This window comes from Artibeus jamaicensis, unplaced genomic scaffold (assembly GCF_021234435.1).
Source record: "Artibeus jamaicensis isolate MK-2021 breed Jamaican fruit bat unplaced genomic scaffold, CSHL_Jam_final contig_525, whole genome shotgun sequence".
NCBI lineage: Eukaryota > Metazoa > Chordata > Mammalia > Chiroptera > Phyllostomidae > Artibeus > Artibeus jamaicensis.
In genome coordinates, this window is record NW_026521874.1 from 2485562 (window position 1) to 2502009 (window position 16448).

The following is a 16448-nucleotide window of genomic DNA, read 5'->3' on the forward strand; positions in this document are numbered from 1 at the left end:
GTGCGAGGAAGGAAGGGACACCCAGGAGCCTCCAGTCCTGGAGTTTGGGAGTCTGCGCCCAACCCCACACAGACCCAAACCGTTCGGGTAGGGGCTTGCACAGGAATTAAACACCAAGCTCAACAGCCTCACCTGCACAGGGCAGGCCTGAGACAGAGGAGCGGGGCCACAGGGCTCTGGAAGGGGGAGGTGGCTGAGGCTGACTCGGCCTGACGCAGCCCAGCAGCCAGGGCCTTCGACCCACACCCCCCGCAGTGAGCTCTTGCCCCAAAGAGGCATTTGCCGAAACAGACCACAGACTGAGATGGTCAAACGCACACCTTTGGAAATGTACGTCAGAATTCTCACACTGCCTTAGGCCCAATCAAGTGTTTCCCCTGAGAATGAAAGTAAAACACTCAACGTCTTAAAATGCTGTCCTTTGGAGTTTACTTTTTCTTGAATTCTTAAAAAAATACCTTCAAAAACAAACCCATACAGGTTAATTTATAGAGAAAGAAATTAGAACAGCTGATTTAAAAGGAAAGGAAAATTGTTGTCCAGCCCCCTGCTGCCTCTTGAGAGGCCCCGAGAAATGGCAGCAGGCTTGGCCCTTCCTCATGGGTCCCCTGGGCCCAGAGGGTCAATCAGAATTCAAGGTGAGGCACACCCCTTGCAGCACCCAGTGGGAAATGTGCTTTGTGGTAAAGAGGTCGGCCTCAAAGACCAAGCCGACGCCCATGGCGTTCCTTCGGGTGGAGGTGGTGTAGACGGGTGTCCGGAAGGTGTTCTGCGAAGGAAAGGCACATGAGGAGCCCCATGGGCAGAGGCGAGAGCCCAACACCGGAGGGGGCGGAGCCTTAATCTAAGTGTCGGATCCAACCAGCTAACGGAAGGGGGCAGGCTCATTGGAAGGGGACCCAGGCCGGCAGAGCAGGAGGCACAGGCTGTGCCAACCAGGTGGAGCCACGACTCGGCCCAACGAGTTTAATGAGAAACCAGCAGTCTCTCCTGAAGTTGGTCTGGACCATAGCTCCTGAACTTGAACCTGCCCCCGCAAAAGTCTCTGTGTACACACGTGTGTGAGCATGCACTTGCCCAGGACGTGACTCCACACTGGGATCATGCCTCACGGGCTTCCCCCACCCAGGGTGTACCTGCAGGGGGAGTGGGGGAGGGGAGTGGGGCAGGCAGGAGAGGGGAGCGGGGCGAGGCTTCCACCTGCAGTTTGAGGCGGTGGGCTTCGATGGGGATGACCTTCAGGATCGGCAGGTTGACAACCAGCACCTTGGGCTTGCTCTTGATGAGACAGCCTCTGTCTACATCCCAGTCTGCGCCTTCCAGGTACAGCCCTGACACGAAGCAGCCTGAGGAGCCAGAGGAGGCCGGGCTTTACGCAGAGGCAGCTGCCCTTCTGCACAATGGCTCTAAGTGGCACCCGCGCCGGACACACACTGCGCGGTCCTGCACCTTCACTATTAATCCCCTTGGAGAGCTCACAGGGGCGCTGGTGCTGCAGCCGCATGGCCCCCAGTGACGACCCCGGGGCCCTAGGAAGTAGCCATGTCCAGACACAGTAGCACAGTCAGTGACCACTGTCCAAGGCACACAGGGTTGCAACCGCATTCAGGGTCCCGCCAGTCCAGCCCAGTCTCCGGCACCCATGCCCGGGGCAGATCTGACCCAGGAGCCCATTCCTGCAAACCAGCCGGGTGAGCGTGGTCCAGGTCTCCCCGACACTGGCCCCAGTCTCCAAGGAGACAGCAGTGGAGAGAGTATGTGCTCTCCCGCGAGATGGCGAGACACGGACGTGCACAGACGCAGACGAGTGGCAGCTGTGTGGCAGCCAAGTGACCTGCAGACCCGGCCTGGCCCACCTGGCGCACACAATGTTCACCCCAGAACCGGGTGACTGGGAAGGGGACCCTACAGGAGCGGCTGTGGACCCACACGGGGCTGACCGTACCTTGTCCTGCCCGCTCGGTCACCTCATCTGCATCTTGGAACTTGGTCACTTGTGTGAACAAGGTGGAGCGGTCCAGGGGCCAGCCGTTCCTCCGGCAGGTGGCCTGCACCAGGGCCGTGAGGTAGGACTCGGGGATGTGCAGCCCTGAAAGCCACATCACGCTGGGCTCCCCCTCAGTGACCTGGAGAGCAGGGAGGGTCAAAGCTGACCAGACCGTGACTTCAGGATTAAAGACACAGGTCACATGGGTAGCGAGAAGACGGGGTTGGGACAACTGGTAGCCCACTTAGGAAAAGCAGCCACGCCAAGTCCAGAGCAGAGATTCGGATGTAAAGAGGTAAAACCACAGAGGCAGCAGATGGAATGTCTGATGGGCGTAACCACAGTGACAACCTGGGAGTGAAGACTGTGAAACCAGAAGCCGTAACGGGAAAGGCTGACACATTTGACTGGTTTCCTTGACATGCAGGATCTCTTAAAAGTCAACTTTAAAAGATGAAGAACTCAATAAAAGTGAAACCAATACCAAAACACAATCCACAGAAGCAGCAGCATGATATGTAAAACAGGCTCCGCCTCACCAGCGTCGAGGACGCACGTCCAGGCTGCCGGCCCAGATGGCAGTGAGGGTAAGTGGGGCTCTCGGGCCCTCCCACAGCCACTCAGAGTTCCCGCTGAAGAACAGGACCGCCACCACGCAGAACCGCCCAACACCTCGCTGGCGGAAACCCTACAGCTAAAGGGACAAAGCCGCCACAGGAGGCCGACAGGAGAGGCGGAGACGCAGACAGGCTGGTCCGCACCCATGTGTCGGATGAAAACCCAGACTGATGTCCGGGCCACGAGGCCCCCGCTGAGGAGGGAGGGCCCAGCCCCACACTAGGCACTCCAGGCCAGGGTTCCAGAGCCAGGGAGAGGAGTCCTCGCAACTTCTGGCTGCAGAAACCAGCAGGGATTGTAGCTGAGTGAGACAGAGTGCCCAGCAGGTCCTCTCAAAGGGCTGGCATGCAGGCTCACGGCTCACTGGCTCTGGGCAGCAGCTCAAAACAGCACCAGGGACACATGGGGAGGAGCCGAGCTGTCTGGCATCAGGGCGAGAGCTGGGTTGGGGCTGCTGATCCTTTTCTGAGTCCTCCCCGCCCAGAGCTGGCAGGCAGGTGCCACACGCGAGTCTCCATCAGTGTGGCTCACACCGTTTGCCCAGCCTCAGACCCTGCCCCGCCCAACCCGCAGGCTGCCCGAGCTGCCTCCATTGGCCTTTCCACAAGCAGGGCCTGCCCTGGATCGAATTTCAGACCTTCCTAAAATCTCCTCAAACAAGCAGCATCTGGCCTCAGGGAGCCCCGTAACGCTAAGTGGATCACACCAAGACACAACCCAATTAAAATGCAAAGGTTGAAGACAGAGAATCTTAAAAAGAGCAAAAGAAAAGAAGTTAGTCACCTACAAGGGAGCTCCCATAAAACTGTCAGCTAACCTCTTAAAAGAAACTTTGCAGACCAGAAGGGACTGGCAGGAAATACTCAAAGTGACTGAAAGCAGGGACCTACAGCCAAGATGACTCTACCCAGCAGAGCTATCATTTAGAATCGAAGGACAGATAAAGAGCTTTCCAGACAAGAAAAAACTAAAGGAGTTCATCACCACCAAACCTGTATTACAAGAAACGTTAAAAGGTCTCCTTTAAGAAGAAGAAAAAAAGATTAAAATTTTGAGTAATAAAATGGCAATAAATACACATCTATCAACAGCTGAATCTAAAAAAACAAGATAAATAAGCACAACAGACATAGACTCACAGATACAGAGAACAGTCTAGCAGCTGCCGGATGGGAGGGGCCTTGGGAGTTGGGGGGGCTGGGTGAGAAAGGGGAGGGATGGAAAAGCACAGGCCTGCTGTGACAGAGCGGTCACGGGGACGTCCAGTCCAGCCCAGGGGACAGAGTCAACGGCAGGCACTCTAACAACTGTGCCTGGTGGCACACGGGTGTAAGGTTGATCCAGATGATCACTTAGTAAGTTACATGATGTCCGATCGCTGGGTGGACACCTGATATAACGTCGTGTGTCAACTACTACTGAACAGTAAAAATGATTTTTAAAAAGGAGGAATGCACATCCCAGCAATTAGGTATCATCGTTGCCGATCGGGGAGAAAAGATTCGAAGCACTGGGAACACACAAGCACTGTGAGTGCTGAGGGAGTAAGCGACCTTGCACACTCCACTTTCAGCTTCTCCGGAAAACTGTCTCAGGAGAGCTGCCCGAATCTAAAACACACACACTCTGACCTGCTGGTTCCGAGGCAGGGATGACCCAGGGGACACACTCATGTGAGCGCCCAAGACGTGTGCCCTGGGCGGTCGCTGGTGCTGGCAGAGAAACAAGAGAAAAACCCAACGATGACCGCCTCAGTGTCTACTGGCGCAAAGGACCTGGGGCGCCTGCAAAGTGGAGAACCCCAAAGAGAACGAGGTGGACCGAGAGAGACGTAGATGGAACGGTGTCCAGGACAGACTCTCAGATGAGTGAACCAAGCTGCACGAGGCCCACTTCCAAGTCTTAACACCAGAAAAGGAAGAGGGGAAAAGACAGGGACACACCTGGAGAGGCAGGGACCGTCCCCAGGGCGCTCCATCGACGGCTAACACGGGTCAACACACGTCGCACGGACAGCATCGATGGCTAACACAGGTCAACACGCGTCGCACGGACAGCAAGGGTGGGGAAGGGCTGGGAGGTGCCGGGTCCGGGCTGCACCGAGAGCCGGCCGCGCCCCCTTACCCAGGACGTGTACTGGCCGAACCGCTGCAAGAAGTAGAGAATCCAGTTTCCGAGGGACTTCAGGGTGTCGGGGGCGAGTTTTCTCCAGATGGTGGGGATCTGCCCGATGAACAGGGACCTGGCGACGTCATCCAACTCGCTGCTCATCCCGACCTCTCCAGCCAAGGCCTGTGGACAGGGGGAGCGTAGACAGGCCGGGGGTCAGCACGCCGGGCTCCGCATGGAGGCAGAGCTCTGCCTGTCGGGGACGCGCTCACCCTCTGCAGCTCGGCCAGGGACCGGGACATCCGGACGACGAGCTTGTTGAAGCGCTCCAGCTCCTGCAGGAGCACCACCGACGTGGGGGAGATCCCCGTCCCCAGGTGCTTCCTGACCTGGTCCAAGTTGAAGACCTTGGGCATCTTGTTCTCTATGTCCTTGGCCACGAGGCCAATGTAGTCGTCTCGGCTGACGCCACTACTCGATTCCCCTAAAACCAGGACACTTGTCAGGGAGAGTGAGGCAGCGGGGTGTGGACTGGGCCCCCAAGCCTGGCGGCTCAGGGACAGGTGTCAGCAGTACAGATGCTCCAGGGACTGGCAGCGGCACCTCAGACCAGCAGCCTCCAGCCCTGAGTCCGTCCTCCCACGCACGGTACCTGTCTGCGGCTGCAGCTCCAGCAGGTGAGCCCACATGTCACGAGCGGCCTGAGTGTAGTAGCCGATCTCGGCGTTGGAGTGGAGACCGAACACCTCTGGCGTGTTGGCCAGCGGCAGGGCCTCGATAGCCTCTGCAATCAGACACACATGCGGTCCGCGGTGTGCTACCCGCAATCACAGAGGGCCCGCCACCTGAACACCCTGACACACGAGACAAATCCCCCTGCTTGGTGACATGTCTTTAGTTAGAATTTGACACCAGCTTGACCAGTCCAGCTCTATTTTCATCTGTTATGAAAACGGCTCAGTGAGCTTCCGGGTGGCGTCTGACAGATTCGCCGTCATCCCGGGACGGGAAGCCTGAACTGGCTCCATCAGCTCGGAGGCTGGGAGGAGCCCCATGGGCTCTCAGATGTGTGAGGGCCGCACCCACCAGCCAAGGAGTCCCTCGGGCAAGGGGACAGAAGAGCCGCCAAGCCGACCACAGAAAACAGAACAGCTGAAATGTACGGACCCCCTCAGAGACTCGCGAAATGCTTTTCTAGTGTCTGGGAAGCCTCACCAACGAATCTTTCCTTGACGTCGCCAGCAGGGATTTTGTAGTCCACCTCCCTGTTCCAGAAGAAGTGGAACGGCTGGAAAGTGTCGAAGAGGAAGTCTCCCAGGTACTCGTCCATGTAGATGGTCAGGATGCGCCGGTCGAAGCTGTCGATGGCCCGGCCTCCGTACATGACCTGGGGTTACAGGGGTGAGAGCCGGCGGCACGGACTGAAGAAACAAACAACACAACCCCCACACGGGCAGCAGCCACGTTTGCCTTGGGAACAGGGATGTCGCTGTTCGGGCCGCGTGGCAGCCGCCAGGGAGCGCAGTCCCTGGTGCCCTGCACAGAGGCACAGAGCGGGAGCCAGGCTCTGCAACCTGCCCGAGCGCGACGAGGCAGGCCCTGCCACGCTTCAAGGACACACGCCTCTGGGGCGATGAACCCAGAACCTATGTGTGGACGGAGGTCTCTGAAAACGGGGACAGCAGGGGGATGGGCTGGGCATCCTGCACAGAGACCCAGGGCCCAGGCTGATGGGCAGAGGAGCAGGCGAGGGGTCACCCGGGGCTCTGAGATCGAGCTCAAGGCCCCTGAGACATTCCTACCTCTCCAATGAGGTACTTGAGGCTGCCCCATGGGATCCGGGGGTCCCGCTGCTGGAAGGCCTTCGTTAAGTACGTGTTCAAAATCTCCATGCAGACCTTACAAGCAGAGGGATGGGCTCAGCGGCAGTGAGATCCACAGTCCCTCACACCCTGCCCCGTGCGGAGGTGTGGGCAGGCCGACACCTCCGCCACCCTCCTGGGAACGCGAGCGGGAAGGGCCGTCCTGGGAGAGGCCGCGGCCGTGCACTCACCTGGAAGTCGGACTCGTTGAAGTCGTAGTACACGTTCCAGCCGATCTTCCCGAACTTCCTTCTCTCCTGCACCACCGCATGGAAAAACGCCAGCACGTAGACCAGGGACTTGAAAGCAGGGTGGGGACACTCGTCCAGTGTCTCCTGAGAGATCTTGAAGTAGGTTGCTCTCATGTTGAGCTTCAGCCCATTGGGTGCCTCCGTGACAACCTGTCAGAGGAGGGGACGGAGGGTGACGGGGACCACGGACCGGCACACTGCTCTGAAGAGCAGGTAAAGTGCCGCCTGCCCAGCTGTTCCTCCGTCTTTCCCAGGAAAGCAGCCGCCTCTTGTTAAGGGCCCCGCAGACCTTGGGGAGCCGCACTAGTGTTCTCCGAAGCACTGCCGCCTCCCGGCAGTGACCTGGAGGGAGAGGCTCTCCCACCCCCTCCAAACCGGGGTCCTCGAGTGTGGAGTGAACTAGTCACATTTGCCCTCTACCAGCCTGAGATAGACGACACAACCTTTCCCCAAATCCTCTGGGGACTAAGTTAAAGGGGCGTGTGACCCATGGGAAACTTCTGCAGGAACCGCTGAAAGACGGACTGTGGGCCGTGGCGGGCCTCCAGTTAGAGAGACGCGCAGCCCGTGCAGACCAGCCTAGGCTTGGTTTGGGGGGCGTGGCTGCCGCCCAGTTCGGGACAGGGGTGACCTCTGAAAAGAGAGGGAGGGGTGGAAGTGGACGGGGTATCCGGGAGGCTCTAGCCACATCCTGGGATTACTTCTGAGCACACACGCACGCACACACATGGGTACACAGACGAACGGCAGTGAGCCCAGGACGGGGCTGTAGGGCGTCAGGGCCCGTCCCGAAGCCGGACCTTGAGGGACTTCTGCAGAATCCCGATGGGGAAGCCCTGCGTGGGGTCTGTGGTCAGCCACAGGCGGAAGTCGGGGTGGGGCTTGCTGATCCTCTCCAGGGACTTCTCCAGATCTTTCAGCCACTTGACCAGCAGGTGGCAGTTCTGCAGCATCAGCCACTGCCCACGCGCCACTGCCGTCTCCAGCAGCTGCAGAGCCACCTGCAGCGATGGGAGAGAAGAGCTGGTGGCCCGGAGCCCTGGCACCCCCATGTCCTCCCAGAGATCCACTCCGGCCCCTGACCAGCAAAGGCCCGCTCCAGCCGGAGGGAGCCTTTGAAAGGACGGTGTCCATACTCCTTCAGGGAGTCACAGCCTGGGTGGTGAGGGAGCACGTGGCCTCCCCCGTGGCCTCCCTCAGCCCCCAAAGTCCCCACTTCTCCGACACAGTAACACCTGCTCCCGGGTCACTTCCTCAGCCCAGCCCCTGGGGCGGCGACAGCCCTGGTCCACAACGGGGGTTGGGGGCTGCAGGGGTGGGAGGCTGGCTATGTGTGAAAGGGCCTTGGAGAGAACAGCACCCACTGGCCACATGCGCGGGGCAGCCACCAGATCCAGAACCAGCGCCGCCGTTCTGGCGTCGGGTAACTGCGCCCCGGCTCTTGTGGGGCGTGGCCCGACTCGCCTACCACCGGGCATCAGCTCGTTCCTCACAGAGGCCAGGGACCTTGGCTGACTCAGAGCCGCTCCTTCCAGCAACAAATCACCTTATCTTGGCCTTGACCCATGGCGAGGAACTTGAGGCGGTTTCCCCCAAACCCAGTGCGCTCGGCGAGCTTCATGAGGTCGCTGGCGGGGTCAGAGCCGGGGCTCAGGATGAACACGATGGGGGAGTTGGGGGTGCTCTGCTCGAAGATGGCCTCGAAGCTGATCATCGGGGGCTGCACATACCTGGTGGGGGGGAGCCCAGGCCAGGTCGCTCTCCCACGTCCACCACCCTGGGCCTGCCCCTCTACCATGGCTCCCCACACGCCCACCCGACCCAAGGGCCCGCTCGCCGGGCACGCCAGATGCAGCACGCCAGGCCTCCCTGCCTCCCGCCGGCACGGCTGCGTGGGTCCGCGTGGGGCAGGGGCCTCCTGACAGAGCACCTCTCGGCCAGCCTTCCCGGGGACATGTCCTCGGCACCAGACCCAGAGATTTCCCAGTGACAGCTGCACAGGCGTGTTCTGAATGGCTCACATTCTGAGATTTCAAAAATGTCAGCTTCCAACACGTAAGAATGGGGAGAACCCTAAATTTCTAGCTTCTTTTGAAGAGTCAGAGGATCTGGGTCCCCACTGCCACCTGGTGTCAGTCAGCAGGAGTTAAGGGGCTGCCGACCAGGACTTGACCTCTCCTCCAGTTTGTCACAGTCCCCACCCAGCCTCATTCACTCATTCCCATCACCTGTCAACCACCAAGTCGTATCTGAGCTGTGGCATCTGACGCAGCAGGCACGAGGCGCCACGGCCACTGGCACCTACAGTGTGGCCGTCCACACTGACACAAGCCCAGGTGCGAGTCCACGCAGGGTTTTAACTTCCGCACCAGAGAAACATGCACGGTATCTCAGGGACTCCACGCTGAGACAGTGTTTTAACACGTGAGCCTTAGCACTGTGTTTCTCTAGACCAGCGCTCCAAGGCGGTTCCCCTGCAGCCGTCCCCCCTGCACTGCTGTCGGGAAGGCCCGGCAGATGTGAACACCGCACTTACTTCTCTCCCATCGTCACAGTCACGTAGTCGGTCACGGCCCGGTAGACCCGATCCACACGGAAACAGCGCAGGATCAGCAACTTCTGGAAGGGGGTGATGTCGCGGTCGTAGCCCAGGGGGAAGGGAGACTGCTCGAGCCAGTCCAGGTCGTACCACTGGAAAGGACGAAGTGCGGCCGTGTGGCGGCGGCCGTGTGACGGCACAGGCCCCCACGCTTCCGTGGCGGTCCCAAAGCCACGGTCAAGGGGAGGAGTCTATGGGAGTGTGAACAGGAACGCCGCTTCTCATCAGAGCCAGGGTTTCCCGCCCCAGGCTGCACACTTGAGGAAAGGGAGGGCTGAGCCGGATCCCCCATGAGACCCCGCGTGCCCGTCAGGGACACGTCCTCAGCAGATGCTCAGTGAGTGTTTCTTGGATGCTGGATGGATGCGTGGATGGAGGGATGGGTGCATGGATGGACGGACGGACAAACGGATGGACAGACGATAGACGGATGGGAGGACAATGGTTCTCCCACAAAGTTAGCTGAACCAACACAGAAAGAAGAATTCTTCCAGGGAATTGGAGGGCACCGGTCCGCTCGGAGTGGCCCACTTGAAGGGACGTCCCTGCACTCACGCGAAGTCAGGCCACAGTTTCAGTCTGGAGAGTCGACGTGCAGGGATGTGAGAGGGGATGTGCACGAGCTCACCTGCTGCCAGACGGCCGGGTGCTTCTCAATATCCTCGGGAAGACTCCCAAAGCGGTCTGAAAACGCCTCCGACAGGAGCATGATGTCTTCCCACCCCTGGTCAGACAGCCAAGCGCAGGGCTTCTTCCGTTTGCTTCTCTCCAGGGAAATGTTTCCTAGTCACGACAGCAGAGGCGTCATCAGCCGACGCCGACACGGCAAGAGGAGCCGGCAGCTCTGTGCCTGGACCTCCCTTCCTGGGGCAGACCCTCCGCAGACAAGGGGCGGGGAGGAGCAGGGGGTGTGGGCTTCCCGTGTCACCGCTGGTGACTCCTGCCAGCCCCTCAACTGGCTTCCAGCCTTGGGACACCTTCGGGCAGACAGCAGCGCCTTCATGCCAAACCGGAACATTTGTGAGGCTGGGACTGTGCACTGGAACTTTCAGTAACAAGTGCAGCTGGAAGCCGCTTTCCAAGCAGAACTTCTGTTGTGTTGTTTTAAGGAACACAACATGGGCACATATGAACGAGAGGATGAACAAGAAGAAGTGCACCCGTTACCTTTTAAAAAGAAGTCTAACTCCTCCTGGGGCACTCTCCCCTCTCCTTGCTCTATCTTGATCGTCATGTTGAAAGAAAAGAGTAACTTGTGTCTCTCAAACAACCCTGGAGAAGAACCGCGGGTAGATACTGATTTAAAAATTTGTTTGAGCACTGAGTTTGTCATGCACATAAGAGAACTGTGCCGGGGACGGGGCTGGAGGTGGGAGGGGGAGTGGTGGGGGGAGACAAGGACGACTGCTTGAACGATGGTGAGAAAAGAGAAGGGTAACAAAACCCCTCGCCCGTGCAGCTGCGTTTGGCCCTCACTGGGCACCGTCCACAAGCCCCACGCACGTGGCTATGTTCCAATAACACTTTACTCATAAAAGCAAGCGGAGGCCGGGGCGGCCTGTGGGCCACAGCTGCGGATCTCTGGGGGGAGGGCGCGGCACTTGGGTTCTCTCCTAATGGGAGGAGCACGTTCCTGGGAAAGCCAGCCCTCTGAGCCCATGACAGCGGCCTGACTTCCTTTCGCCTGCGTCGGGAGGGTCGGCCACCCGAGTGCGCCCCACAGGGACAACAGTCCTCGGCCAGCTTCCTGCCTCACTGGTGTGGCCAACTCTGCCCGCCTTCCAGCCCCTGGGGAAGCCCCGAGCCCAGGGCTCCGGAAGGAGGCTGCAGCGGAGAAAGAGCCTCTGCAGAGGAGAGGAGGTTGGAGGGAGGCCGTCGGCGGGTCCCAGTCGCACCTGGCGTTGGGATGAAGATGCCAGAGGAGCACGCGGAGCACCCCTGTCCCAGCCGCTCACCTGTGCAGCCGTAGTTGTAGATGTTGAAGGTCAGCGTGTCCATGATGTTCCTGAGTCGCTTGATGAGGATGGAGTCCGGCAGCGACTTCTTCAGCGACAGCCCGAACACCTCCAGGAAGGCGCTTAGGGAGTACTGGTACATGGCGTTCACCAAGGCCATCTCCGACAGCACGAAGAACAGGATGGCCCCCCGCCGCGCGGCCGGCCGGTAGCCGTCTCGCAGCCTGTCGATGTCCGAGGCGGTCTTCTCCGCCAGCTTGAGCTTCTCCGACACCTGAGGGAAAGGTACACGATGCCAAGAAAACGGGACCTTCACACCCATAGCCAAGGGGACTACGAAGTAGGTGACAAAGTAAGAAGGCAGGGGGCAGTTGGGGGGCAGCCTGAAAACCCCGGCGATGCCCCAGGGGCTAGCAGGGCACCCACCCCCTCACGAGACCTGATGGACATTAGTGGCTTGGTATCACTGCCCCTTTTCCTAGTTAACAGTCCCTGAATGTTACTTGGAGAGTCACAGCTTTCCCATCTCGTTCCATATGTGGGACCCTGACCCAGCTGCAGGAGAGCAGCATGTGCCTGAGGCCTACCCAGTCCACACAATCCATCCCCAGGCCAACCCCAGGCCATGAGCCTGGTTTGGAGCAAGCATGTGACTTAAATGCCTCTCAGGACCTTCATGAGATGGACAGGTAAAGACTCTCACTTTTCCCTTTGGACTTGAACCTGAAAAGACATGAGGCCAGACCCATACTGAGAACACAAGGGGAGATTAGCTCCATGGGGAGCCAGAGGACAAAGCCAACAGAAGGCCCAGCCCAGGAATGAAGAGAAACCAAGTCTTGATGACGTGCCCCAAGTCCTGGATCTGGAGTCCTGGATCCAGCTCTACCTGAAGCCTTCATGGACCTTTCTATTGTCTAAGCTGATAAATTGCCTTTTGACTAAAGCCAAGCAGGGTTGGACTTTCCATTACTCTCAACTGAAAAAGGCTGACCTAATGCACAAGGGCCCCTGGGGTCCCCTTCAGGATAACCCTCCACAGAGCGTGCCCCAACCAGCAGGGCCGGTTCTCATCAGGCAGACCCTCAGTCACCCAAAGCCTGGGTCAAGCGAGAGCACAGGTTGATGTTCTCCCATCCCCAAAGCCTCCAATACTAGGACCTGGGACCGCCAAGGAGGCCCTGAGGTCAAGGAGTCCAGTTCTCGCCTCAAGTCGAATGCATTTCCTGAGCGGCTGATACCTCTGTGGCTTTGGACTTGGTCTCCTCCAGGGTCTGCACCAGCTCCACGTTGTCCAGCATGTTCCCTGTGGAGGTCGCCAGCTCGCGGAGGAGGGAGTCTTCCAGGTCCTTCAGCAGGTTCTTGTTCTCGCTCGTCTCCTGGATGAGGTGCTCCCTCTGCTCCTCCAGCTCGTGCCTCTCGAAGGCCACCAGCACACTCAGCAGCTGGTCCTCCAGGCCCTTCAGTGTAACTGCGGGGGAGCGGGGCGGCCCTCACTGCACGGTCCCCCGGGCAAGCCTGCCCCCGTGCCTTCTGGCCGGTGCAGCTGTTCTTGGGACAAGCCGAGGGCAGGCGCGAGCCAGCATTTCAGGGACATGGGGACTCCCACTCCTGAAATAATCACCCTGAAGCCACCAGGTGAAAAAACGTCAGAATGAAATGCAGACGCCACCCTACAGAGGGGTGCACAGAGTGCAGACACAGCCTGTAAAACGCCCGTGGAAAGCACTGCCGCACCTAACTAACCTACTTAGGAACCTGCGTGACGACCCTAGAAAATTCGAGACATGGCGCGCAGTCCCTGACAGCTCAGCCACACAGCATGCACACCCACACAGCGCCACTTCCGGCCCTGCCAGCAGGGGTCTCGCCTCTTCCCAGTGTGGACATCTGGGCCTCGGTCCCCGCTCGGCCACCTCAAGGCTCAGAACACCTTGCTTTCTTAGGTGTCACTTGGTCAATGAGAACTGACCGGTTCAGATGTGACAGAGAGGCGGCGGCAGGGTCACCAGATAAAACGGCGACCCGGGAAAGCCTTGGTCGCAGATCTCAGGCCCCACGGCAACCCCCTAACCGTGCGCCCCCGCGCCGAGGGCCCTCACCGGTGTAGTTGATCACCATGGCCTTCCCGAACACGGACGGGGTGTATCTGGGGTTGGCCAGCTTGGTGGTCAGATAGAGCCTGAAGTTGGGGTCGTAGTCCACCTCCTTGTCGCCCAGGATGATGAACTGCCGCCCCTGGGAGACCTTGATGTTCTTCTCCAGGACGTTGTCAATCACGGGGTCGATGTACTCGTCCACGTCGTGGAACAGGAAGGGCGTCCCGTACTTGATGGACATCTCCAGCTGCTTGAGGAAGTCGGGGTCATTGAAGGAAGCGACCTGGAGGACAGGGGGCAGAGGCGCAGGGTCAGCACACCGCTGCCCAGTGTGAGGCGAGGAGCGGGGTGTGGACACAGCATGTTCCAGACACAGGGCCTGGAAGACGGTCAGAGGGGTGGCCCGCGCGAACCCAGAAGGCTACGAAGCTCAGGCTCGGCCTCTCACTCCAAACACAGTCCAGCAGGGAAGAGCGATCACTTCCCTCTGGAGGGAGAATTTTGTTACATCGCTCGCAGGACAGCCAAGGGACCCACACAGAGCCCACAGAGACGTGCATTCTAACTCCCGGATCTCCTCTGCTCCCTCTCTGCAACTCCAAGGCTGCCCTGGTACCTACCCTGCAAGCAGGGGAAGACGCCTCCCTGCACCGGCCGCTGGCGCCCTCACCCTGGGCCACGCCCTCTCTTACTGTGCTGGCCTGGCCTTGCTCCTCAGGAACGAACCCGCCCTCTTTAAGGCACAAGCCGGCAGCGGCAGCAGCAGGACGGGTTAGCGGCGGCCGCCGCGAGGCCCTGGAAGGCCGAGGGCAGAGGGCCCCTGAGGAGCGTGAGCGCACGCGGACAGCTCACCCGACCTGTGCTCTCCCGAGCTGCGAGGCCGGCGCGCCCCTGACCACGGACACAAGCAGGGTTCCCCCAACTGCAGGTACGTACCTGAGAGCAAGGCCCCGACAAAAAAGGGCAAAGGTAAAACTCGAGACCATGGATTTGTTGATTATTTCAGCCAAGTGACTGAACTCCGGCAATTTCACCCAAGAAAACATGAAAATGTTTGCCCACAAAATGGACTGGACACGAACACTCTCGGCAGCACTATTCACAACAGCCAGAAAGTGGAAACAGACCATGTGTCCATCAATGGGCAGACAGACAGACGTGGTCCGTCCACAAGGGAGCGCAGTCAGCCGTGAGCAGGAACGCAGCGCTGGCTCCTGCCGCGATGCACGTGGACTTAAACACGCGGCGCCAAATGAGAGACCCAGACACAGACTGGCCCCACCGCACGGACACGGAGACAGGCAGACGTGCAGAGACAGAAGGCACGTGGGCGAGTGCCAGCGGCTGGGGAAGGGAGGTGCTGAGGGAAGGGCGGTGGCGGCCGAGGGACACAGCATCCCTTTGGGGGCGATACACCGACTCTGGTTACTCCGTATGCACACCAAACACCAAAAACCGCAGAACTGCGCTCCACCCGGGTGACTTCTTTGGTGCGTGCACTGTATCGCAGTCAAGTCCTCTCCCACTCCCTTCCAAAACAAAGCGACTGGCACCCAAGGCCACTGAGCCCTGCACTGTAGGGACACGGCAAAGGGCAAAGCTCGTCCTTCACTGGAGTCGCTCGCAGCCTGGGGGCTCTGCAGAGCAAAGCCAAGGGTCGTCCTGCCCCCGAGACTTGACTAAGGGGCGGGGGGGGGCTTCGCTTGGGGCTCAGGGCAGTGGCATCTGAACTGGGTGTGGCCAGATGCCTGGAGGGAGAGGGGTGGGGCGCCAGGCCATGCCCTGAGTGGGGCGGGAAGGGCAGCGGCTGCGGGAAGGGGGGGCGCGCACCCGCAGGTTGTTTTTCTCTTCCTTCCTCTTGATCCAGTTGAGCGCCTGCTGCTGCGGGTCAATGCACAGGGGGAAGCGGCTGGCCCGGGTCGTGAGGATGCCGTTCTGAATGGAGAGCTCATCGGGGGGCAGTCCCTGGGAGCCCCACCTGGAAGGGACAGCGGCAGGAAAACACATTTTTCTTGCCCAGTTGTGAACCAAGGGTCAAGGGGGGCAGGGTCAGCCTTCCAGAACAATCCACCAATCCTGAAAACTGCTCAACCACCCTCAGAGTCCCGGAGCTGGATTGGCAGCACACCCGCTGCTATTGGATGGGGCCCACCACAGGGACCCCAGCCCGGGGGCACTGCCCGTCCCCTGGGTCAGGCAGGACCGCACACACCTGCTGACCTCCACGTCATCCGTGAGCAGGCTCTCTAACCGAAAAGGCAGGCTCAGGGGGATCTCCCGCTCCAGGATGTCCTTCTGCCAGACCTCCCGGACCATCTCGTTGCGGAAGTCCCAGGTGAACGCGCCCTCGTAGCTCAGGAACGCCGCGCAGAGCAGGCAGTCCCCCAGCAGCTTCACCCGCCGGTGCATCAGCTCGCCCAGGTCCTTCAGCCACCTGGTGCAGGACAGCAGGGCTGCAATAAGCAGTTACCTTCTGGCACAATCTGAAGGAACATTCTAGAAGAACCAGCCTGACCCACTGCTAGTGGGGCTAGCCAGAAAAAACTTTTTTTGAGATTTTCTTTTCTTTTACAGATTGCCAACTCATTTTGCCATTTCTCTTCCTACAAACCTAATGTTTTAAAAAGCTTTGCTCAGCTCCAAGGCCCAGCAGAACCCAGCATCTGACAGGGACCTTGATGAATGTCCGTGGGACACACTTCGTCTCCGAGCTCTCTGGGAAGCAGTAATCCCGTTGCTTCTGAACACTTAATCCGGGACTCACGGCCACGGCCCGCCGGGCAGCGCAGCACTGCCTGCAGGAGGAGCGCTGCGCCCTTGGCCTCTTCTGGGACACGGCCAAGGGCCTCCGGGTTTTGCACACAGGGACCACGTGCACTTCCCATGAGCAGCAGCGCCCCCAGAGTTCCCACACCACGTTTGCATTGGAAACTGCCGTCCCACCCAGGGAGATGGCTGTGGCCACGTG

At 59.6% G+C, this 16448-nt stretch overlaps 1 protein-coding gene across 1 annotated transcript in view; it reads right to left on the reverse strand.

Moving 5' to 3' along the window:
• Nucleotides 1-419: 419 nt before the first annotated feature.
• The window catches only part of DNAH10 (dynein axonemal heavy chain 10), a 94411-nt gene continuing 78382 nt past the window's right edge, over nt 420-16448 (reverse strand). The window contains exons 61-79 of the mRNA XM_053669841.1: nt 15693-15914; nt 15311-15458; nt 13484-13763; nt 12623-12852; nt 11382-11655; nt 10594-10698; nt 10055-10209; nt 9364-9518; nt 8374-8557; nt 7628-7828; nt 6768-6977; nt 6517-6612; nt 5930-6101; nt 5367-5498; nt 4987-5198; nt 4730-4897; nt 1946-2126; nt 1201-1346; nt 420-769 (exon numbers count right to left, since the gene is read on the reverse strand). Of these exons, the coding sequence (XP_053525816.1) occupies nt 623-769; nt 1201-1346; nt 1946-2126; nt 4730-4897; nt 4987-5198; nt 5367-5498; nt 5930-6101; nt 6517-6612; nt 6768-6977; nt 7628-7828; nt 8374-8557; nt 9364-9518; nt 10055-10209; nt 10594-10698; nt 11382-11655; nt 12623-12852; nt 13484-13763; nt 15311-15458; nt 15693-15914 (3418 nt within the window). The 3' untranslated portion in view covers nt 420-622. The remainder of the gene's footprint in view (nt 770-1200; nt 1347-1945; nt 2127-4729; nt 4898-4986; nt 5199-5366; nt 5499-5929; nt 6102-6516; nt 6613-6767; nt 6978-7627; nt 7829-8373; nt 8558-9363; nt 9519-10054; nt 10210-10593; nt 10699-11381; nt 11656-12622; nt 12853-13483; nt 13764-15310; nt 15459-15692; nt 15915-16448) is intronic.